Raw genomic sequence first — 24,874 nt, forward strand, 5'->3', positions numbered from 1 at the left:
GCTTTTTCAGCATCTGTTGAGATGATCATATGGTTTTTGTTCTTGGCTCTGTAATATGGTATATTACATTTATTGATTTGTGTATGTTGACCCATCGCTGCACCCAAGATGAATCCTACTTCACCATGATGTATAATCTTCTTGATGGTTTGCTGAATTCTGTTTGCCATTGTTATTGAGGATTTTTGCTTCTATGTTCATTATGGAGATTGGTCTGTAGTTCTCTTTCATTGTTGAGTCTTTCTCTGGTTTTGGTATCAGGGTAATACTTGCTTCCAGGAACTTGAGAGTATTGTTTCCTTTTCAGTTTCAATAAAGAGTTTGAAAAGTAGCATTATTAGGTCTTCACTAAATTTCTAATTCAGCAGTGAATCCATCAGGGCCTGGCTTTTCTTTGTGGGTAAGTTTTTAGTTTCATATTCAATTTTATTCACTGATATTGATTTATTTAGAATTTTTTATATCTTCTTGATTCAGCTTTGGTAATTCATATGTACCTAGGAATCTGTGTAGTTTTTTTTTTTTTTTGCATTTGCCATCTTATTAGAATATAAGTTTTCAAAGTAAGTACAGATGATCTGGATTTCTCCAGGATCTGTTGTGATTTCATCCCTTTTTTTTTTTTCATTCCTATTGCATGGATTTGAGTCTTTTCTTTCCCTTTTTTTTTATAAAGTTGGCTAAGAGTTTGTCAGTTTTATTTAATCTGTAAAGAACCAACTCTTTGATTCATTGATCCTTTGTATTGTTTTCTTAGTCTCCACTGCATTGATTTCTGCTCTGATCTGTTATGAACTTTGGGTTTGACTTGCTCCCCCTTTTCTAGAAGCTTGAGGTTTAACACTAAGTTGTTTATCTGAGTTTGTTCTATTTTCCTGATAAAGGTATTCATCACTATAAATTTCCCTTATAAGACTGCTTTTATAGTGTTCCATAAGTTCTGATATCTTACATTTGCATTACCATTATAGAAAGTCTTTTATTTCTTCTTAATTTCATCTGTGACCCATTCGTTGTTCAGGAGGGTGTTAATTTCCTTGTTCATGAAGTTCTTGTGGTTTCAATTCCTGTGCATTTACTTAAGCATGTTCTGTGAGCTAGTATGTGGTCTGTTTTGGAGAACATCTCATGTACAGCTAAGAAAAACGTGTGGGGTATAACACTCTATAGATCTCTACCAAATATGTTTGGTCAAAAGTTTGGTTCAGAGGGCCAGGGATTTAGCTCAATGGCATAAGCACCTGCCTGGCAAGCACAAGGTTGTGAGTTCAATCCCCAATACCAAAAAATAAAAAGTTTGGTTCAGTTCTGATATTTCATTGTTGATTTTTTGTCTTGTTGACCTTTTTCTAACAGTGGGGTATTGAGGTCCCCCACAACAGTTGTATTAGTGCTTATTTGATTTTTCATGTCTGTTACTATTTGTTTTATATACCTGGGAACACTTGTATTTTGGTACTTACATATTTATGATTGTTATCCCTCCCTCTTGGATTGTTCCCTTTACAAGGATATAGTGTCCTTGTCTGTTTAATCAATCTTGACTTGAAATCCACTTTGTGAGCAAATAGACTAAGTACCCTTACTTTATTCCAGGTTCCTGTCACATGGAGTATTGTTTTCCATCCTTTGACTTTCAGTCTATGAGGTTCTTTTTGAATTAAATGTGTTTCCTGCTGGGTGTGGTGGTACACGCCTGTAATCCAATACTTGGGAGACTGAGGCAAGAAGTTCATTGCAAGTTTGAGGCCAACCTGAGTTACAGAGTGATCTCAAGACCAGCTTGAACTGCATAGCGAGACCCTGTCTCAAAAAGATCATATATATATATATATATATATATATATATATAGCCTTCTTTTTTCGAGGCAAATTGAGACCATTAATGTTCATGATTATAAAGTGATGTGTATTGACTTGTCCTTGTCATATTATTTTCCTGTTGTTGGTTGCCTCCCCCCCCCCCCCATTTTTTTACCTTGTCTGGTTAAATCCTTTGGTTAGGATTCATGAAATGTTAATCCTTGTTATCTCTTTCTAGAGTGACCTTCAGAACATTTTTGGAGTGCTGATTTGATGTTCATGAATTTCCTCAGGTGTTCTTTGTCATGGAAATGTATTAGCTCTCCATTATTTTTGAAAGAGAGTTTTGTCGGGTTCATCAATCTGGATTGGACTTTGTTTTCTTTTAAGGCTTGAAATACTTTACTCCAAGCTCTCTTTGAGGGTTTGTGTTGAGAATTCTTCTGTGATTCTGATGAGCTTTCCTTTATAGGTGAATTGTTTCTTTTCTCTAAAAGCTTTTAATATTCTGTTTTGGGGGCTGGGAATTTAGTTCACGGCACAAGCGCCTGCCTGGCAAGCCCTAGGTCATGAGTTCAATCCCTGGTACCGAAAAATAAACAAACAAAAAAATTCTGTTTTTGTGCTAAATTTCTGGAATCTTGACTACTATATGCCTTGCTATAGATTCTTTTTTATCATGGATAATTGGAATTATGTATGCCTCATTTATCTGCATGTCCAATTCTTTTCCCTCCCAAGGAAATTTTCTGTCATGACATTGTGAGCAGGTTTTTTATGTCATTTGCGCTATCTCCTTCCTTTTCATTGACTCTTATTCTTCTTTATATCATCTAGCAGCTGCTGAATTGATCTTGTGGTCCATGCTATTTTTAAAAAATCTTTCTTTTTAGGGGCTGGGGGTTTAGCTCAGCAGCATAAGCACCTGCCTTGAAAGCAGGCAGTCGTGAGTTCGATCCCTGGTACCGATAAAAAGGAAAAAGACGAAAAAAAAAACTTTCTTTTCATGATCACTCAGTACAGTCCTGTCTTCTATAGCTGAGATTCTGTCCTCACATTGGCTCCCTCTGCTGCACATACTTTCAAAGGAATTTTTAATATCCTGGATATCTGTTTGAATATGTTTTATGGATTCTATTTCATTCCTACATTGAGCATTCATCCTTTCCATCATTTTCCTAAGCTCCTCTCTTTCTTATCTCTATCTGCTGTAGAGTCATTTAGCATATCTTTCATTATGGTTACCACCTCTGTATTTATCTGAGAAATTATTTCTGATTTGATTCTTTGTGAAGCCTCTTTCATATGTTTAGTTACTTTCACTGTTAAACCACTTCAGAAAGTCCAGATGGGTAGCTTTCAGACTGTTCCACCTCATTTGGGTTTGCCTTTGGTGAACTGAATGTCTGGGTTGCATCTTTTTAAAATACCTTCTCATTTTATATTTTTTTAAGTTTAATTGTGGGGTTGATGCTTGTCAATTGCCTGTGATCAGTAAGTTTACTGCTGGTATTTAGAACCTTTATAAAATGACTGCTTTTCAGAGGTGTCTTCTAGGTGTAACTGACTTTTTGTTTTTGAGTCTCTTGTGAGATCCTATCTCTTCAATTTATTGGGAATGAGAAGTTCCTGCCTACTTGGTCCAGCCCCTAGTTCTTTGGCCTATAACATTTTTGTGACCCTTAGTCAATCTCAAACAAATCAAACACAGCCTACAAAATGACAAACTGTAGTAACTATTGATTTGCTACCTTCAATCATATGAACTAAATTTCTGATTATATAACAAAATCTAAAGCAAAAATTATATGCAATAAACAACCCCTCAATATGGCAATTTTACCCTTGGAAAATTTAAGACATTAGGGAAAAAATAGAGAAATAGAAGAAAAGGAAGAAATTAGAAGCAAGGAGAGAGGACAGAGATGGATCACACAAACTTTGGCCACTGGTGCAAAAGATAGGAGGAAAAGAGAGAAGAAATAAGAACAGAACAGAACAGAACTAGAAACCATGTTCATATTCATATAAAAGCAAGAACAAGAGAAGGAAAAAAAAAGTAGAAAAGACAAAATGTCCACTTCAAGGTATGTCTCTGTGGGCAATGGTAGACAGCATGGGCAGAGTACAGATCCAGGTTAGTCAACCCCAACAAGCCAGCAGCAGCTCTACAGCAAGGTAGAGGATGATCCCAATGAGCCTGCAACCCTATTTCCACTGAAGTTCAAGTGGGCCTTAGGCTGGGAGGTTGGAACCAGACACACCCAACCTGCTACAGTCCCCATGCCTGCTGTAAGCTTGAACTTGACTGGAGCCACTAGGTAGAGCTAACAGTTGCTCGAAGTTCCAAACTCAGTTGGCCTCTCTCCAAGATGGCCCCTAGCCATTTGCCCTCTCTTGTGGGAAGTCCAAACAGGACAGCTCACCAGCCACCACAGTACACTGTGTTCACTGCAATCTGCTGCATCTAACGCTCTGCTCTACTGGTGTCCATCTCCAGAGACCTCTGGGGTCACCAGCAGTCATCATGCTTCTGAGTTCAGGCTCAGAGAGAAAATGCTGCATGCCTCCTCTTCCTTTATTGAAATTTCTCTCTTCACTTTTCCTATGTGCATCAGTTCTCACTTCAGATCTTTCCTGGGTCCAGGGGAACCACTTCCTTCCTTCCTTTTTTCTTCCCATTGCTATATGCCAGTGTTTGGACATCAAATCTCAGAGAAGCTTTCTCTCTGCTGCTCACCATTCTGCCATCATCCCAAAAGTCATATAGACTTTTCTCATCTTCACCTTATAGGTAAGCTGAAATAAACTGCCAGGAATAAAATTCAAATCTTCCAGCTCCAACGTTTTAACACCTGAGCTACTGAAATTTGTTTTTAGCAGAACTCTGTTTTTTGCAAAAGTAAAATTATAATGAACCTCCAGTATATAACAGTTAAAGTCAGAAGTGATTTGGTTTTTGGTTTTACAGTCCTAAGGATTCAACCCAGAGACTTGCACGTGGTGGGCAAGTACTCTACTATTGAACTATATTACTAGCTCTTTTTTAATTTTATTTTGAGATAAGGTTTCACTAAGTTGCCTAGATTAACCTTGAACTTGTGATTCTCCTGCCTCAGTCCCTAGGATTACAGATAGGGTCACTAGGATTACAGATGTATGTTATCATACATAACTAAAATGAAAGTTATTTTGCGGGAAACTGGAACCAGAGCCTCCCTATAAGGGAGCTTCTGGGTTCTGAGGAGCACAGTTGGAAAGTAATGTGGTTCTCTTAGTTACTTTCTCATTGTTCAACAAAATAACCTGACATCCAAAGTTAAAGAAGGAAAGGTTTATTTAGCTCACGGTTTGTATAAGTTTCAGTCTATAATCAGCTGGCTCCAAGGAAGGGTGGCCTGGCAAATAGGCATTGCAGAGGAGAAACAGTTCATGTTGGATAGAAAGCAGCAAAGCAAGCAAAGAACCACCAGAGCTCTTTCTATCCTTTATATCTTATTCAGGCTAGTGAGGGTGGGTAGCACTTGTATCCTTAATCTTAGAGCTTTTGAGCGTAGCATTGCATCATGAATCAATCCCAGCATCACACATTCTACATCCAGCCACCTCTGAAAAAACCCCACCCGTGACTACATGAGACTTTGGGGGGACATGTAGACACAATCTATAACAGTGGTCTTCTATCCAGGTGTTTTCATACAAAGGCAACAGAACCTCTTCTGACCAGGCTTAAGAGGATTAATGCTGCCTAGAGGTTATAATGCTTCATTTTTCCAGTACATCTCATTAGGACAAGATTTGATAACCTAGTCCACATGCCACCAATCCAGATGTTTAGACTCCTCAACTTAGAATCCAGATCTGTTAGTGTCCTTCACATTACTGAAGGAAAGACTCCCACTGATCTGTATCTGCATCTACTAAGTTCTGGTACTGTTACCATCATTATCCATCATATCATCTGTAAACTCCTGTGAGGCAGGCAGCACTATCCTCTTATCATAGCTAAGCAACATAAGGGTTGGAAAGGTCAGGATTCTGCTGCTAAGTGTGGAAACTAGAGAATCTTCTTCATTTTTTAAAAGAATGGTAGAAAGCTGAGATCTGCTACTCTAATTCTGAATGAAAACAAAATTTTTCACATTTATACAGTTTACCTGATTCCACTTTCTTATTTGATGTTCTCAGTATGACTGGGGATAGTTTCCTCCACTTTATACATGAGGAAATGTGCTCAGAAAAGAAAAGCTATTTGCCTAGGATTACATGCCTAGCAAAAATCAAAAACCAGATTAGAAGCCAGGTCTCCCGCTTTTCAGACTTTAGTTTTTATTCATGTCCCAGAGTAGGACATACGTCCACCATCTTTCCAGAAAACAAGAATCAGAAACCTCATATGCAGAGTGAGAAGCTTCAGAGAGTTCTCTTTTCAGAACTACTTCTGGGAAAGGGCTTCAACAAGTAACCTCCCTGCAAAAGGCACACAGTTATCTAATGCTAGATTTGATTTTCAGTCAGTGGTTACTGAGAAATTTTAGGTGAATACTAAAAAGTAGTCCTAAAATCCTAAACCATCTTAGGACTAAGGTCTTCTGATGGGCTAATTTAGAATTCATCAGGGTCCTTGGAATGAATGCCAAGCATTATCTAAATGTCTAATCTCTAAGAAAATATGAAGAATATTTAGTCTAGTACATATGACACACACACTCAAGGAATGTTGTACCAGGGCTGAGGAACTGATTTGGTTCATGTGAAACTCAGTCATGAGAGGGATTCAGCTTTGGGTTCTGCACTGCCTTGACTGGGTACTGCTACCTGGTGTCGGGATATGGGATGGATGTAGAAATATCAGGGTGAGATTCTTTTTCCATAGGCTTTCATGGTTGTTCAGTTCTGATTCTCAGAAGTCTCTCTTGGAGGGCATTCCATGGTGTATATAGATAAGCTTCTCATGGTATAGGTAAAGATACTTAGTTTTCAGAAGAGCACTCTACTGAGTGGAAAAGTCAAATTCTAACCTTGATCCTCATCTCCATGTCTAAGCTCTCCCCAATACACAGTCCCAGCTTCCTTAGAAACTTCAGTGTGATCAGAGATAAGGAATATGGGAACAGATCCTGTATAGACAGGCCTTTAACTGAGCATCAGGAGTAATTTCTGAGATGTCATCCTGATTGAGCAGAGTGACAGCTTTCAAAGACCTTCATCTGAGCATATGTATCTCTTTTTCACTACCCCTATTCCCTGATCTAGTGTCTTGGTGACTAAGGTAGAGTAGCTTCATTTTTTTTTTTTAAGCCGCATCGCCTTTCTAGAAACAGCCCAGGGTAGTGCTGGAAAACTTATGATACAGGTGCCACAGTGGGCTATTTCTATCATTGAAGTCTCTAAAAGATTTGCCATCCCTGGCCTACAGCATCCAGGTCAGAAAGAACTCAAAGCCTATCTGTTTAAGAGAAAGTAACACCAGAGAAACTGAAGTTGAGACTTGACATTGAATGTGGCCAGAACCATGACCATACACAGGCCTCTTGAGTTCCAATCACAGCTTTCTGTCTTACTGCCTCTTGTCCACTCAAGCAGGCAGTTGGGATCTAGCACTCTAACATCTATCCAATCTTATCCCTGCTCTAAGTGCAGCAGCAAACAGAAACACTGAAACATCAGGATTTGGAGGCAGATGTATTTAATGTCATCAGGCACTGACCTCAAAAAAATGTCAAGCCCTGATCTCTAGTATTCTAAGGCTTTTATAGCATTTGCCAGCAAGAAACAGAGTATTTGATGTTGTACCCCAAAAAAACAAGGTCCCACGATGTTATTCAAAAAGAAAAAAACGGGGCATCAAGACATCTTCTAAAAAGAAGCACTTCTATTTAAGCTGGCACTAGCGACACAGTGCAGATGGAGTTTGCAAAGCTGTGCATCTAGGTTAGAATTTTGACAGATTTTTTATAGTTCATTTACAATTAGCTAATTGACCATTAAGTACATAGCGATGAGAAACAGAAACAAGGTGGACCTTTGTTCCCCTTTGCTTGAGGTCTTCATAGTGGGTGGTTAGCCAATTCATATCCCTTGGTCTGCCAGTTCCAGGAATATTTGTCTCTCACAAAGGGAACAATGGTTGACACAGTGTCATTTGTCTTTTACAAAGAGAACAAAGGTTGACGCAATGAACAGGTTACTCGGTGATGCATACAGAACAGCATGATGATGCAGTCAGTTAATCTATAACTATGTGGTTGGTGCTTCGTGGTTACTAGGGTAATGAGCACAGCACAGAATGACAATACTGCTAATAACTATCTTTTTAACTAACTATTTTTGCTAATAACTATCTTTTTAACTTTGCATTTTAGTTTTTTAGCATTTTAGTACAACATTTGACAGTTACTGATTGAGAATAATCAATGTGCATCATACTGACCAGCTATTTCTAGGAAACAGAAGTAACAAGAACTATAACAGGAACTGAAGTTGCCTGGGCAACTAACAAAACTAAAGTATACTGGCTGGAGAAGGAGGTATTTTCTGCTTCATAAGCCTGGTTTTATTATTTTCTAGGTGAAACTTTTGTCCTTGGGAATAGTCTGCCTCGGTCCTTGGCACCACACTCGGACTCAATGGACTCTGCCTTGAATCCCACCAAACTTGTCAGCTCCTCCTCAAATCTTCGAACTCCTAGTTACCGGCCTGTGCTTCCCTCTTGTGGCCTCCCACCCAGCACTGCCTCAGTTGTGCGCAGGCTATGTTCCAGAGGTAAACCAACCAGATTTCTGTCTTTTTGCCCTTCCTCCTTCTACTTCCTTCTTCCCTTCCCTCCTTTCTTCCTTCAGTGTGCTCCGGGAGGCCAGGAGTAACCTAGCTCTACATGCTGGTGGGATTGGAATTAGGCTTACTATTGTGTCTGACCTGGTATCTGGGAGGAAATCAGAACTCTGGGATTGGCTTGCAAATATCAGAAAGAGCCAAACACCTAAAGCTAACAGGGACAGAGAAAGAGTCATTCTTTTATTGATTAGCCATTTATTTGAATACCATCTGTGTTTGGCACAGATATAAGAATCACTTTATATTTTAAGGCCTTATGAAGGAAACAAACACTTGAAAAGATAATTGTACATCAAACAGTATCTGAGCACACAGAGATACACTACGGATAGTCTGAAAACTGCAAAAAGGGACCCTTAATCCAATCTTAGCATTCAAGGGAACTTCCAAGAAGAAGTAACTCCTCGTCTGAGGCTGTACAAATGGTTGTTAGAGTGGATAAGAAGGGAGACCTTTCCAGAAAGAGGGACAACATAAACAAGGAGAGAGAAAAAGGCAGAAGGACAGATGGTACCAAGACTGCATGCAGTCTGATATTACCAAAACTAAAATGTCATCCTGGGACTTCACAGAGAAAAGCCTAGAAAGGTCAGTGCTTGAATCACTGAAGATCTTAAATGCCATTCTAAAGAATTCAGACTTGATCTTGCAGGCAGTGTAAAGCTTCCCCAGAAGCTTTTAATTAGAGACAAGGCATAAATTTTTGGGAGTATTTTTGCTTTGTTGTTGTTGTTCTTAGCTTTGTTGTTACTGCCAGGGACTAAACCCAGGACCTGCACCTGAGCTATGTCTCTGTTCCCCCTTTTTTGAAAAATTTGACACAGGGTCTCACTAACTTGCTTAGTCTGACCTCAGATTTGTGATCCTCCTATCTTAGCATCCCAGAGTGCTAGGATTACAGGTAGGGTCCACTACACTGGCTCACATTTGTGTTTTGAGTAGATCACTGATCACTGGGTTGAACACAAACTTGTGATGGAACAAGACTAAGACTAGAAAGCCAATTAGGAGGTTACAAGGGTAAGTCAGACTAGAAATGATAAAGTACTGAATGAGGGCAATGTTAAAAGATTTAGAGAAGAGAGAATGGATTTGAAAACTATTCATGAGAAACTAAGACCTGTGATTCGGCACCATGCATGGGCTGACTGAGGGAGAGCCAGAAACCAGCCCTGTCCTGTGAGTCAGTGCCATTCATGGACTGCGGGGGAGGAGAGCAAGAAATCAACAAGAAGCTAAGACCTCCTGTGAGTCAGCACCATACTGACTAGGGGAGAACCAGATACCGTCCCCTTCTGGTGCCCAGGCAGGGAGACAAGAAGAGTCAACATCCCCCAACCCGTACTCCCCAACCCCCATAAGTGACTGTCTAATCCAGAGAAACACAAGCTCTGATGATAGCTAATAAGGTAAAATACAATTTAATATTTATAATCTTTAGTGTTTTACTGACTTTGCAGACCTAGCCAGTAGTCTGGTCGTCTTTTCAGAGGATAACAATACACAGTGTAGCATATATGAGGGATCTGAAGGTGGTGGCCTTTGTTAATTCCTTATTGTCTTGTTTTGAAATCCTGTATCATTCTCATTGTTTTGTTTGGTTGGGTTTTATTCTGTTTTACCTTGTTTGATTTTATTATATCTGATGGCATGGGCAACTATTTCAAAGATAACAAGATCTATTTTGGTAGTCATTTTGGATTTACTATTATCTTGTTTTGAAGTCCTTTATTGCACTCATTGTTTTGTTTTTATTGGTTCTATTGTTTCTGTTTTGTTTGATTTTACTATGTCTGAAGATATGGGCAGCTATTTTGAAAACAAGAGGCATCGTGGTAACTGTTCTATTACCTTGTGTTGAAACCCTGTGTAACTTTCATTGTCTTGTTTGATTGGCTTTATTTTGTTTTATTTTGCTTAGTTTTATTGTCTCTAAAATAAACTTTAAAAAAATTTTTTAAAAAGAAAACTATTCATGAGGATAGTTTTACCATATTTTAGGATCATGAGGCAAGTGAGAAGATTGTCTCCTGGGCTTAGATGTCAACCGGTGGTGGTTAGATGGATGATGGTGCCAATGAGAGAGAATCAACTATAAAAGAGAAGGAAGACAGAGGACTTGTGGGTCATTTAGGGCAGTGGCTAATGGGCTCAGAAAACTGAGCTGAGTCGAGCTGAATATTTGGAAGTCATCAACATACAGACACACAGTAAATAGAAATGTAATTACATTCTCATGTAAACAAATGAGAATGAAAAGAACAGTTGATCAAAGAAAAGCCCTGGGAATCAACAAAGTTCAGGAGATAGGAATGGGAAGAAGAGCCCATCAAGGAGGTAAAGAATTTTTCAATATGAAGAAAAATGGAAGAAATTGATAGCATAATAGCCAAGGTTAACACAATGGCAAAGAGCACAGCTGGACATGTTCCAGTTAAGCAGAAATTGAGACAAGTGTTAGAGTTGATAAGTAGTAGCTAATTGGTGATCTTAACAAGAGTTGCTTTAGTGGTGGTAGAGGATAGTGAGGGCAAACTACAGTGTGTAGAGATAGATCAGGGGGAGTCGAGAATAAAAAAAAAGATGATAAAAATAGTAGTGAAGGCAAATAGGAAGGTATACACCTATAATTCCAAGTACAGAAGAGGCTAAAGCAGGGGAACCACAAATTCTAGACCATCCTGAGCAAGACCTTGTCTCAATAAATAAAAAGAGCCCTACAAAAAAAATAAATAAATAAAATAAAATAAAATTGTAGTAAAATCATTTAAAAAAAAAAGAGCCCTACAAATGGTAAAGCACCCCAAGTCTAGTCCCAGTACCGAACCAAAAATTAAAAAAGGAGGGGGAAGAGGAAAGAAAAAAAGGAAGAGAAAGAGAAAAACAGAGATGCTCATGAAAGGGCCTATAACTCAAAAGAAGGACTTTTTAAAGTTGGAAGTTAAGAGTACTCTGACTTACTTATCAGCAGCCACCTTGAACTTTTCACGAAGAAGTCAAGAGTATAAGAAAAAAGAGAAGACAAATCAAAGTCTTGGGAGTGGTGGGAAGGAGGAGAAATCAAAGTGATATAGAGGAATGAAACTCCCAACCTACTTTATGTCTGGTATAAGTTTGCGTTCTCTAAAATTGAAGAATGAATTTTAGGAACAATGGAGGTTAAGAGCAGAAATAATTATTGAGAGAAAGAAAGGTTCTATCTGAGAAGAGTCCTGAGTGGGTTGCCAAAGAGTCTGTGTGTTCTAGGGATTTTTATAGAGTAAAACCATGAGGTGAGATGGGTCTAAGGTGATGAAAACTGAAAACTCATAAGGCAGATGAGCATGAGGGGGAACAGAATTATGATCAACCAATCAGATTAATTGTTCAGGTAGAATTGACCAAATTAGGGACAAATGGGGAAGCAAGTCACATAGTAAGTGAGCATTCTTTGTGGATCAGTGGCTCTTCCAGTAGAGGGTTGGGATGATGATGACTGGCTTCTCAAGGTGATCCATACTTAATCCCTATTGTTTATACTTAGGGTGTGGTTGCATTTGTTTTGCATTCTGTTTTGAGATCTGGCCCACAGCAAGAAGTGTGTGTTTCCTCCAAGGTCACAAGACATTTGGTCTTCTGTGCCAGCTTCTGACTGCCTATAATATTTCTAACTAACTCAGTTGCCTGTAACAAAAAGGTTAGGCAGATGGATCAGACATAACTTTCTCTGAAGTTAGGAAAAAGTTTGTGTTCATCATTGAGAGAGAGAGAGATGAGTAGGGAAAAGTTTAGGAGTGCCAAAGGATCAAACCAATTAGAAAAGATAGAAGAAAATCGGGGGCTGGGGATTTAGCTCAGTGGCATAAGTGCCTGCCTTGCAAGCAGGCAGTCGTCAGTTCGATCCCTGGTACCGATAAAAACGAAAAAAAGACAAAAGAAAAAAAAAGAAAAGAAAATGGCTTACAGAAAACATAACGAGCCTGGCTATGCTTGGAGACTAGTTTGTGTTAGAGTTTTCTGGTGCAGTACAGAAGCAAAAGATACAAAAAAGAAAAGGTTTATTGAAGACATGGAAAGGAGCACACTACCCATGGCAGTTGGGCTATCTCGTTTGACCAGATACAGAAGGCAGAGGATTATATGACCTCTGAATGGAAGTGGTGCGTGGATCGGATATTGATGACATGTGAGGAATTGACTGGAATTCTGTTTGTGTGCAAACAGGAAGGGGAGTTGTAATTAGGGCTGAAGAAGAAGGAGGAAGTGGTAAGCATTCCCACTTTGGCCTTCTGCCATGTTAGACCACTGCCATAATTGTACAGTTATTTATACTAGGGCAAGAACCTTTCAGTTTGTCACTTTGCAAGAGCTGTGATTTCCTTTTGTGGTTCTTAACAACCTAGACATAAAATGAGAAGATGATTTGAGAATTAAGATTTTACGCTAAGCTGCTAGGGCAAGATGGGGCAGGTAATGGGAGGGAAGTCAAGGAAATTAGTAGAACTAGAGAGAGCAGTCAAGATGATTGACCACACCAGTTCTGGGCAATCTAAAGAAAATTATGATGTAATGGTTATAGTGGACAGAAGTCTACCGAGAGTTGGAAAAATGAGAAACTAGGGTCAGAGAATGGAAATTTATAATTTTGGAGTAGATTTTTTCCAAGTGATGGTAAGAACCAGGGAGTGGCCTTGGCATTAGATATTTGAAGAAGAGGACAATGAAAGTCAGTGGAGGCATGGTAGTTGAAGGATACCCCTGGGGATAATGGCAGGAATTTGGGTGGGATAGAAGGAAATAAACTAAGTAGCAAAAAGTCTTCACATGATAAGGGGTAGTAACCCAAAGATCTGTAGATAACAATGACCAGGAAGAGTAGATGATTAGGAACATGTTTGATCTCTAAGAAGCATGAGCTTTCATAGAAGGGTAATTTAGAAGCAGCAATAAGTGTGATAGTTTGGACCCCAGAATAAAATCCAAGGAAGCAAGAAATTAAAATTTAGGGAGCAAAGGCTTTATTTTAGACCAGGCCTGGCAATGTAGTCTCCGGGAGCCAATAAGGAGACTGCGCACCTTACAGCTAAAAGGGTTAGGTTTTAAAGCTGAAAACCACAGGAATGTTGCAAACTTTGATAGCATCTGGGCTTCTTGGTATCTCCTGTAACTTTCTTGTAGTTAAACGTTTTCTAAGGACAGCACATTGTATTACAGATAGGCTGAAGGGGGTGGGAGGATTACAAGAAACTGAAACTTAAGTCTTTACTGGAAACGGAATTTTAATCTCTATTGAAATGGTGCATACAGAACAGGAAGGAGGTGCATTGGTTAGAACTAGGTTACAACATTCCCCTCTGATGTTGTGACTGAGGCCAAATCTTTGGCCAATTAGAGATTTTGGGGAACGAGCTTTATGCCTTGCATTTGTTGTCTGGCATATGCAGTTATTTTATTGAGTATACAAGGAACTACTGTGACCAAAAGCAGTACTCCTAACAATGGTCCAAGCAAGGGCAGGAGATAGGGCAGGATTCCATTTTAGACACTCCATAAAGGGTTTTTAAATAGCTCTTTTTTTTTTTAACTAGGTCTTTCCATAGTCTCTTGATTTTATCTTGGACAATGCCGGACTTATTTACATAAAAACAGCATCATTCCTGCCATGCCGCACAGATCCCTCATTGTTCCGCCATTAGGAGGTCTAGTCCTCTTTTGTTTTGGAGAACTACTATAGTCAACGAGTCTACCATTTGAATGACCTGAATGGTACTAGATAATGCCTGCACATCACTAACGATCTGGTTGGAAAGTTGGGCAGAAACGCCTACTCCTGCTGCCCCCATACCTAAGGCTCCTGATATTTCTAGGCCTACCAATCAAGAAATAAATTGAACTGCCCTCTTTGAGCGGCCTGTAATGTAATCTAAACTAGGAATGGGGACAGGCTCATCCCTGGGTAGGATCTCTGTATCAGGCAATAGGACAGCTGTTACACATATCCCTGTCCAGTTAGTTGGGAGGAAAGTATAGGCCATATTTCCTCTACAAATAAATATTTGTCCTTCGGCGGGATAAAGGGAGGTAGTCTGGTTAACTATGGAACTACAATTAGTAAACGCAATGAACCCCATGTCAGTGTCGGAGGTATCGTTATGAAAACCTTGGAGATAGGGAGTCCTTGAAGCCTACTGGTTGTACTCTAAAGGGGGGACTAGCACTACAATTTAAGTAATCTTATTCCTCCAGAGTAGTCAGAGAAACATTGGTGGGGATTGCAAGGGGCATGGGGGAGCCCTGTGCCATGCGTAACCAGAATCTTCAGCCAAAATTGGGTTGGAAGCATTTAAGGCTTTATGAGTAGCTTTTAGAATACCAGAAGTTTGAGCATCCAGATCAACTCCCCGCAATTTAGGCATCATCAAGGGGTGGTAATGTATCTGGGGAAACATTATTTTTTAATAAGAACAATTCTGAGGGCATGGCCCTGGCTGACTGCCTTTGTTAGGCATCACGCGGGGTTTTAACTTACACATCCACATTTGAGTCAAAACCCCTCTAACTGAGGGTATAGCAGCAAGGAATGCTAAATTGTCCCCACAATCTGTCTAAAGACTATATGTATATAATTTATAATTTATGTGGGAAGGATCATGATCCTTTTTTCCTATTGTATGTATAATTCCCCCCTAGCCGGTGTCTTCACTTTTTGTATAGCCCTCTCCACAATCACAGGGGCTCCCATACAAAGATCTCAACAATTGTTCTTTGCTTACAGGGGGACCAAAGCCGCCATGCAAGGTCGGCATCAATGTTACTAAAATCCCCAGCAGTGGGATAGAAGGAGCAAAAGCAAGCAAGCTAAAGTGGTTCATGAATTAAAATTTAAAAAAAAAGAAAAAAAAAAATAAAGTGGTTCATGACTGGTATAATCTAACTATGTTTGGTCAATTTTAACTTCAAGGGGTTACCAGTCTGTTGTATAGTCCACTGAGTATGTCCCTCGTTGTCCACTGTTTCTAATGGCTTTACGTGAGTATGGTGAATCCATGCAGTTTTTCCTGCTACCTTGATGGCAGTGGGGGGTACTGAGCACCACGATGAAGGGTCTTTTCCAGCAGGGTTCCAGGGAGTCTCAATCATGATGTCTCACAAGGACAGAATTTCCCAGCTCAATGGGTGCTTTGAATGGCGTCTCTAAAGCGGGTCCGGGTGTTTTTGCCTAAATAGCTGGTGGATCGAGGCCAACACAGGCTGGAGTGTCTGCAGGGACTTAATGAAATCTTGGTTAGTTATTTCAACTAATTTGTCCTTTGACAGTCTCGGAACCAGTGGAGGGGGCCTTCCGAACATAGTTTCAAAGGGGGAAATTGCAGAAACATATGGGGTACATCTAGCTCGCAGCAGAGCAAAGGGAAGAAGGCTCACCCAGTTATCGCCAGTTTCTAAAACAGCTTAGCTAAAGTGTCCTTGAGAGTTTGGTTCATACGTTCTACTTGCCCTGAGCTTTGTGGCCGATAGGCATAGTGGAGTTTCCAATCAATTTTTAATGCCTGGGCTAACTTTTGGGTGACTTGGGCTATGAAAGCCGGGCCATTATCGGACCCCATTGATAGTGGGAGGCCAAATCGAGGTATGATCTCATGCAATAGCCTTTTAACTACCACTAAGGCTGACCCAAACTTAGTAGGGAAAGCCTCTACCCAGCCAGTGAAGGTGTCTACTAATACCAAGAGATAGCGGTGCCCCTGTAAACCAGGCTTTACCATGTCCGTGAAGTCTACTTCCCAATGTTCTCCTGGAGCAATTCCTTGATGTCGGGTGGTCTCCAGCATAGAGCTCTTGGCTGAGTTGACTAACAAGCACTGTGGGCATCTGGAGCTCAAAAAGGTGGTCAGTTTGGAGAGTTTTGGAATAAAAAAAAACCGAGTTCTGAAGAATTCAGCAAGTTTAGTTCCCCCTAAATGGGTAGTTTGGTGAGCCTGGTGTAACAGCTCCCACCCTAGTGCCTCTGGTAACAGTACTCATTTATCAGATAACTGGTACCAGCCCCCTGGGATGGGGGACTTCGCTCCAAGTTGAGATGCTAACTGCAAGTCTTTCTTTGTGTAGACTGGTTCTGACAAGGTTGGAGGGACTAGCATCAGAGCAGTTACTTCCTCGGTTGGCCCCTCTGATGTGGTTGCTATTTTTCGAGCAGCTTGATCTGCCAAATTGTTTCCTAAGGTGACAGGGTCATCTCCTGTCTGGTGAGCCTTGCAATGAATAATAGCAACTCGTTGAGGTAGCCAGACAGCTGCCAGCAAGTCTAGAATCTATGGAGCATTTTTAATCTTAGTCCCGGCTGAGGTTAAGAGACCTCGTTCTTGATAGATGGCTCCATGTACATGTACAGTAGCAAAAGCATATCTACTGTCAGTGTAGATGTTTACCCCCGTTCCTGTGGCTAGTTTTAGCGCCTCAGTCAAAGCAATGAGCTCCGCCTTTTGGGCAGAGGTGCCAGGCTCTAACCGCTTAACCCAGAGTACCTCCTTTTCGGTGGTCACTGCTGCCCCGGCCACTTGTTTGCCATTCTGGATGAAGCTGCTTCCATCGGTGAAATAGTTGTTTGCATTTCCCAAAGGCTGGTCAGTAAGATCAGCCCGTAGGTTCTGCTGCAGTTTGAGGATGTCAGCACACTCATGGAAAGGTGTCCTTTGTTCCTCTGGGTTGTCGTCAGGCATAAAGGTGGCTGGGTTTAAAGCTGAAGAAGTATTGAAAACAACCGACTCTGGGTCTAGGAGCAGGGCCTGATAGTGTAAAATTCTAGCATTCGAAAGCCATTTTTGGGAGGGGTTTTGATAAGAGTCTCTAAACTGTGGGAGATCACCACAGAAATCTTCTGTCCATAAGTAAGTCTTTTAGCCTCTTTAAGTAACATTGTCACAGCAGCTAGCATTCTCAGGCAGGGGGGACATCCTCCTGCCACCGGATCAAGTCTTTTGGAGAGGTAGGCTGTAGGCCTCTTCCAAGGGCCAGTGTCCTGGGTTAGGACTCCTTTGGCAATGCCCCTGAATTTATCTATGAACAAGGTGAACAGTTTGGTAACATCAGGAAGTCCCAAGGCTGGGGCCTCTGTCAAGGCCCACTTGAGCTACTGGAAGGCCCATTCACATTTATCAGTCCAGTTCAGTGAATTTTGAGTTTCCCCCTTCAGGGAGTCATATAGGGGGTGAGCTTTTCAGTAAAATTTAGAATCCATAGCCTACAGTATCCAACCACCCCCAGAAATTCTCGTACTTGTTTTTTTTTTTTTTAATTCTCTCTCATAGAGAAATTCTAACACCTTGGGTTATCTTCTTGTTGGTAGCTTCTTGTAAATTCTCTCAGTTCTCGAAGACCTTTTGTGCTATCTCTATTAACTGGGTGAGGGGCATTCCCTCAAATCTCTCAAACCTTTGCAATTTTTGTCTAATATGTGGGGCTGGCTGACTGAGTTGCAAAGAGAACAACTGGCGATACTTGGGAAACTTCCTTACCTCTGGTTGTCCAATCGGGGTGGGACAAAAGGAAAACGTGGTTTTGGTATTCCGGATCAGAGAGCAGGCTTCATCTGGATGGCACACAGCTTTTTGTCCCAGGGTGCTACGTGGCAGGCCATCATTTTACTGAAATTATATACTTAACAAAAAGGGCTTTTTCATGGGTAACAAAATTAATTGTGCCACATAATCTCCCAGATGTTTACAGTACATGTAAGAACTTGTATCTTACCTCTATAATCACCAATCACATTAAGCACAAGTTATTTTTAATTTAGTTTTTTAATTTAGATCGGCTTTTTCCAGTACAAGACGAATTGTTTTTTTCCCCACAATCAAAATCTCAACTCTGTTTTTACAATCTATAACATTTCTGGAAATTCCCCTCCCCCAAACTCACAGTATTGTAAATTATCCTGTTGGGCTCTTTGCTCTTGATTTGCAACACAAAGCTGCTTAAGAGCCCCCAACAATAGCCATGCCACAGAAGGCATTTTCTCTTTTACATTTTTACTTTAAGACAAAACCACCCTTTTTTAAAACTTATTATTAGTCAATTACCTTTTTTTCTTGCTTTTTAGACATTAAAACCTTTAACAAAATCCTTGAAGTGACCTGTTAGTAGTCTAAAACATATTTAATCCTTTTATGTCTTTTTACCACATTAAAATGCTGTATTTTAAAAAACTGGCCCTGTTAACTGGCTCAGTTACAGTATGACGTGGTTTTTACTTGGTAAAGTTGATATGATTTTTAAAAAACATAAATATACATATATTTGTGCACATATGTTTACATTTTAACCAGAAAGGAAAATACTTTTTTAAAAAGGCATGCCGAGGTTGCAAGTAATCAATTGAGGACTAAAACATTAAACAAGGCACCACAACATTAAAGACACAAACAAAGGTTGTTTCATGCACAGTTTGGTGAACTAAAGGAAATAATTTTTTTTTATTATGAACCTTGAGTCTAATAAGCCATATGGATCCTGCAACAGAAATGGGCAACCAGCCTCTAACTTAGTAACAAATTCAAACAGGCAGATGATTCTAAAGTACAAAAACACTGAACATAAATATCTAAATCCCTTTGTCCGTTTTGGGCTCATAGAAGGGGTTTCTAGGAGAGAATGTTCTGTTAGATTTGGGGTAACCAAAAGGAGAACAATTAGAACAAATGGACACACAGACAGACATACAAGACAAGCTGCAGCAAAAATGGCCTTTGCTCAAAAATTTGCCAAAAGTTTGGAATTGGTCATATTTTGGGATCTGGAGAAATTAACAAATTAACCAATGGAGCAGATCCCCTCCCGGGGCAGAGTCACAAATGGACGAGATTCATCCCAAAAAAAACCCAACTGACTCTGTCCTCAGGAGGTCCTCACTCCCCAGATTGAGGGCATCCCCTCCCAATGGAGTGGTTCAACACTCCCCAAATTGAGGGCATCCCCTTCCAAAGTGCGAACTGATCATGGTCTAATTAATCCCTCCACAGTACTTACTTTTAGGTGTTCAGAATTGAGTTGGGGTCTTGCTTCCATCCCGGATGAGCCCCCAAATGTGATAGCTCGGACCCCAGAATAAAATCCAAGGAAGCAAGAAATTAAAATTTAGGGAGCAAAGGCTTTATTTTAAGCCAGGCCTGGCAACGCAGTCTCCGGGAGCCAATATGGAGACTGCGTGCCATACAGCTAAACGGGTTGGGTTTTAAAGCTGAAAACCACAGGAATGTTGCAAACTTTGACCCAATTTGATAGCATCTGGGCTTCTTGGTATGTCCTGTAACTTCCTTGTAGTTAAACGTTTCTTAAGGAACAGCTGTTTTATTACAAATAGGCTGAACAGTTTTATTACAAATAGGCTGAAGGGGGTGGGGAGGATTACAAGAAACTGAAACTTAAGTCTTTACTGGAAATGGAATTTTAATCTCTATTGAAACAGCACATACAGAACAGGAAGGAGGCACATTGGTTAGAACTAGGTTACAACATAAGGAAACCAGGATAAGGCCACCTTCAGACCCCCAGCCAAGCAAAATATGAAGTATGATAGAATAAAAAGGCCAAATTTGCTAGGCTACAGTGAAAAGTGGCTCAGGAAAGAAGCTTTCATGAAGACTGAGGCAAGGAGATAAGCTTGTGGTATAACCCAACCCAGCCAGGTGGCATAAAGGAGTACAAAAAGTTTTCAAATGCAGTAGCTTTAAGAGCTAATTATGGCCTCTGCTCCCTTGTCTTGAGACTCAAGTAAGTTCTGTCACTTCTCAACCCTCCCCATATGCAAAATGTTCCTCTTCTGGAAAATGGAAATGCTCACACCAACTTGATCTCACAGGAGTGTTAAAAGGATCAAGTAAAAAAAGGGATATGGAGTCATTTTTGAAACTAAATCATCCCACAGGTATGTAGAGAGTTACTGTAGCTGTCATCTTCCCCAGGCATGCTTCTAGTAGGGCCCATCATGATTGGTAACCTTCCATGGCTTGATGGCACTAACTCTTCCTTTGGAATACTTTGTGAATCTGTCTGCCAGGTCAGAAACTAAATCTCTTTTGACCCTGAAGTACTTCACAAGGCTAGAAAACTATCTGATTGGCTCTACAGTTTTCTCATAGAATTTAGATGTGAACCCTATCCCTTTTCTTGTTTCACTAATCCAGGCAATTAGGCATACGTTTTGTTAGTCTGGCCTCTTGTGAATGTTCCTCACCTGCCTTAGTCATTCTTGGACCAAGACAGTTGGCATTCATCAGAAGGCAGCTGTCACATGTACACATTGTCATGCGTGGTGACCCTGAGATAGGCTCTTCTGCAGAAATGAGAATAGGAAACAATAGAGACAGAGCACTAACTTACCTCCTTTCCAGCTGTGTGGTCTTGGACAAGTCACTTTGCTTCTCTGGGCCTCAATTTTCTTCTCTCTAAACTATAGATAATGATGATACATTGACCCGGCCCATGCGTCAGTCTGCGGGGTAACACCTAGAGGAGGAACAGGGATTAACAAAGACAGGGCGAGAGATGGAGACAAGTTGAGGAAGTCCAATCAAGTCTCATTTATTGAGGAAGTGGTCACAGCTTTTATAGGGAAAGGGCGGGCCAGTGGGACAGGAAAAGGCTATGGGGTGATCTCTGATGGGTCATCATCACGTCCATGTATGTGATGCAAGCAGGAGAGGATCATGGTTGATGTAGGCACACTATGTGCCCATATAAGGGAGAGGCAGGGAGCCAGCAGCAGGGCGGTCGCATGGCTCCCTACAATACATTCTTCAGAGGCTGTTTTAAAGGTAACTGTTGTAGTTAGGGGTTGTGCAGAGAACAATTAGAATCAGGACATGGAGTTCATAATATTTTTATAATAGTCACTGGGAGTTAACACAAGTACTGCAGGAAATCTATCCAGAGACATAGAATATTTAGTCAAGGGCCTAAATCCCACAGCAATGTCCCACATGAGTCCAGAGAGAAACCCAGAGCTCATGACAGTGCCTCCCACAAGTCCAACTGGAGGTCTAGAGCCCACAAGAAGGACTCACGCCAGTCTCTTTTATGGATCCATGCTGGGAAGGCCCAAAGGTCAGCAGTGAAGCCAGAAAGTCCATGCCAGCAGGGTGAAGGAGCCGTGCTAGTGGGATGAGGGTTCTACGCTGCAGCTGAGAAGTCACATTCACAACAAAGACAAGGGCTGACCTGAAAGGCACCACAGCCATCCTCAGTGACACGGAGGCCCCGAGCTCCTCTCCTGACAAGCACAGTCAGGTACACGCCAGGAAGCTAGCGTGACGGGTTCATCCTGGAGACCAAGCGGCACATGTCTTCCTCTCCGGAGCCAGGAAGCAATGCTCAATATGAAGACCAGAGCTTCTCCAGGAGAACCAACAGCTCAGACAACAATTTGTAGGAGAATCCACAGTGCCTCAATGCAACAATGCATTAATGCCTCAATGCCTCAACGCAGTAATGCCTTAACAAACTCCTTCTCCTTCTATTTCTCCACCTATTTATGCTGGCAACTTTCCACAGGTGAAGCATCTTCACTCAGTGCCATGCTGATGTAATCCAGCTGGTGTTGACCACCACTTCTTAATCCATAACAGTCACATACACTGATAATGGTCGGGTTCTTTATAACTTATAGAATACTATTCACATGTGACAGCTTTTATCTACTACCACTCTGGTGCATGCCAACCATTGTCTTTTGCCTAGATTTTATAACTTCCCTTATAACTGGTTTCTCTTGTTTTGTGTTTGCCTGCCCCTCTAAAATCTATAACTAACACAGACTATAAGAATGATCCCCTTTTTTTGAGAGCCAAAATAACTATTCCTTTTGGGGTGCAGCCAGGCACCCTCAGAACTTCTGGAACTGCTTCTTGGTACCGGTGGCCTTGGTGACCTTAAGCACATTGAAGCACACTGTCTTACTCAGTGGCCTGCACTCGCCCACATTGGCGATGTCTCCAATCTGGACTTCCCTGAAGCAGGGTGACAGGTGCACGGACATGTACTTGTGACGCTTCTCAAAGTGATTATATTTGCGGATGTAGTGGAGATAGTCTCAGCGGATGACAGTGGTCCTTTGCATCTTCATCTTGGTCACCACACCAGATAGGATCTGCCCTCGAATGGAGACATTCCTGGTAAAGGGGCATTTTTTATCGATATAGGTGCCCTTGATGACCTCTTTAAGAGTCTTGAAGCCCAGACCAATGTTCTTATAGTACCGAGGGAGCTTCTCCTTGCCAGTTTCTCCCAGCAGCACCCTCTTCTTGTTTTGGAAGATAGTCGGTGTTTTCTGATAGGCGCGTTCTGTCTGAATGTCCACCATCTTTCCAGCCAGCAGAAAAAAGAGAGTGACGGCAGCGTGTGGGTTTCCTTATCGACTGTGCAGGGGCTAGAAGGAAGTGACCAGAGGAGGCCGAGGGATCCATTTTGTAAACTGGTACATGCCATTGCCTGCTTGAAATATACCTGTCACTAAAAAAGTAAAAGCCAGTGGTTTTCATTGACATACAAAATTCACTATTTATCTGTGCCTCTGTGTCCCTTCTCCCTTCAGTACTCATGTCTCTTAGGTATTTTTTTCTGCCATACTTTCTTCCTCCTTCCTATTCCTCTGGCACACCGACCTCCCTGGTAATTTTAAACATTCCAATCCCTCTTGCAGTTCAGGTCTTCACTCAGGTGTTATCACTTCAAGGATACCCTCCTAACCATCACAGCTTCCTAAGTTACAGCTTCCTACCACCTGTTTTCATGGAGTTTATGTCTTAATGGGAGCAGGCTGACTGACAGACACATAAATATATGATAGTATTATATATGTGAATCAACTTAGTCCCTTTGGGCTGCTATATAACAAGGTATCCTAAACCAAGTGACATATAAACAACAGTTTTAGAGACTGGAAGTCCAATATCAAGTTCCCAGCAGATTCAGTGTCTGATTTTAGGCCTGGTAAAGAAAGACTATCTTCTCATTGTAACCCCACATAGCTGAAGAGTAGACCTCTCCCAGACCTGTTTCATAAAAAGAAATACTAATATTCATGAGAGCTCTAACCAAAGGTCTCAATAATACCAATTAGGGGTTAGGATTTCATGATATAAATTTGGGAGGAACACAGATAGTCAATAGGGAGGGGTGTGAATGTCTGTGTGTCTGTGTGTGTGTATGTCTGTGTGCCTCTGTGTATGTATTAAAATATTGCTGTCTGTGTGTGTTTCTCCTAGGCCCTGATTAGAGGAAAGAGAACATACTCATACATACAGATTACCTCCCCGTGTCTCCTCTGCTTTCCAGGATCTCTGCAGTTGGTTTCTCATAGCATCACAGCATACCTTTGTAAAGGGCAAAATGACTAGTTCAAAGAGCCTCCTCAAACTTCCTGCCCATTAACACCTCTGAAAAGACATTGGAATTTCTGTGGCTCCACTTCGCCATTCTTGCTGTATAGCTCATTTCTGTGGTCTGGTCACTCCTAACCTCAGGCTTGAAAGAAAGTTTGCCAGAACCTCTTCCACAGAAAGAAGGGCTGGAATAGACTAGTTAAGTGTGCCGTGCCTTTTAGATCCAAGGGTAGATTCCACAATTATGGACCAATTATCCTTCTGAAACTTAATATCTGTGGGTCAGAGCATCTCCAGGTGCTGGGGATACAGATATAACCAAAGCAAATTCCTGGCTGAGTAGAGACTTTGTCTGGTGAGAGAGTCAGAAAAAGTAAGACAGTTATCATTGATTCATTAAATCAGTGTGCTTAAATACCCCCTGCAGCAGACCAAGCACTCTTTATATGTCAGGGACAGAGCATGGAACATAATACAACTCATATACTCAAATATAAAATTATTCAGGATGGTGATATGTGCTGTCGGTAAAAAAACTAAGGGTAACTAATTGAGGACCGACTGTGGGAAAATGATCAGAGAAGCCTTCTCTGAGGAATCAGTGATAAAACAAAAATGTTGAGTCAGGCATGAAAAGGCCTGAACAATGACATTCCAAATAAATGAGAGAATAAAAACTTGTTCCATGCGGGAAGTAGAAAGAAGGCTAGTGCATCTCATTCAACTGGGAGGAGAGTAAAAACTAGACCATTAGAAGGAAAATCTAGATGACAGAATGCCTCTCATGCTATGGTTACACAGGAAGTTCAGATTTCATTTCATGTGCGATGAGAGGCCCATTGCCGGGAGTTTCTAGAGGACTGACATGACTTAATTAC

The 24,874-nt window shown here is 41.0% G+C and overlaps 1 protein-coding gene and 1 pseudogene across 16 annotated transcripts in view; one reads left to right on the forward strand and one right to left on the reverse strand.

Annotated features, from left to right (window-relative positions):
* Scmh1 (Scm polycomb group protein homolog 1) overlaps positions 1 to 24,874 on the forward strand; it is a 213,066-nt gene that overhangs the window by 184,809 nt on the left and 3,383 nt on the right. For all 16 annotated transcript variants that reach the window (XM_063236204.1, XM_063236202.1, XM_063236201.1 and 13 more), the window contains one exon: positions 8,374 to 8,568. In XM_063236204.1, coding sequence (XP_063092274.1) covers positions 8,374 to 8,568 — 195 coding nt within the window. The remainder of the gene's footprint in view (positions 1 to 8,373; positions 8,569 to 24,874) is intronic.
* LOC106028055 (small ribosomal subunit protein uS17-like) lies at positions 22,385 to 23,246 on the reverse strand (annotated as a pseudogene).

The sequence above is a fragment of the Cavia porcellus genome, unplaced genomic scaffold (genome assembly GCF_034190915.1).
Source record: "Cavia porcellus strain 051 isolate PalLab524CR breed Dunkin Hartley unplaced genomic scaffold, mCavPor4.1 scaffold_25, whole genome shotgun sequence".
In the NCBI taxonomy this organism is placed as follows: Eukaryota; Metazoa; Chordata; class Mammalia; order Rodentia; family Caviidae; genus Cavia; species Cavia porcellus.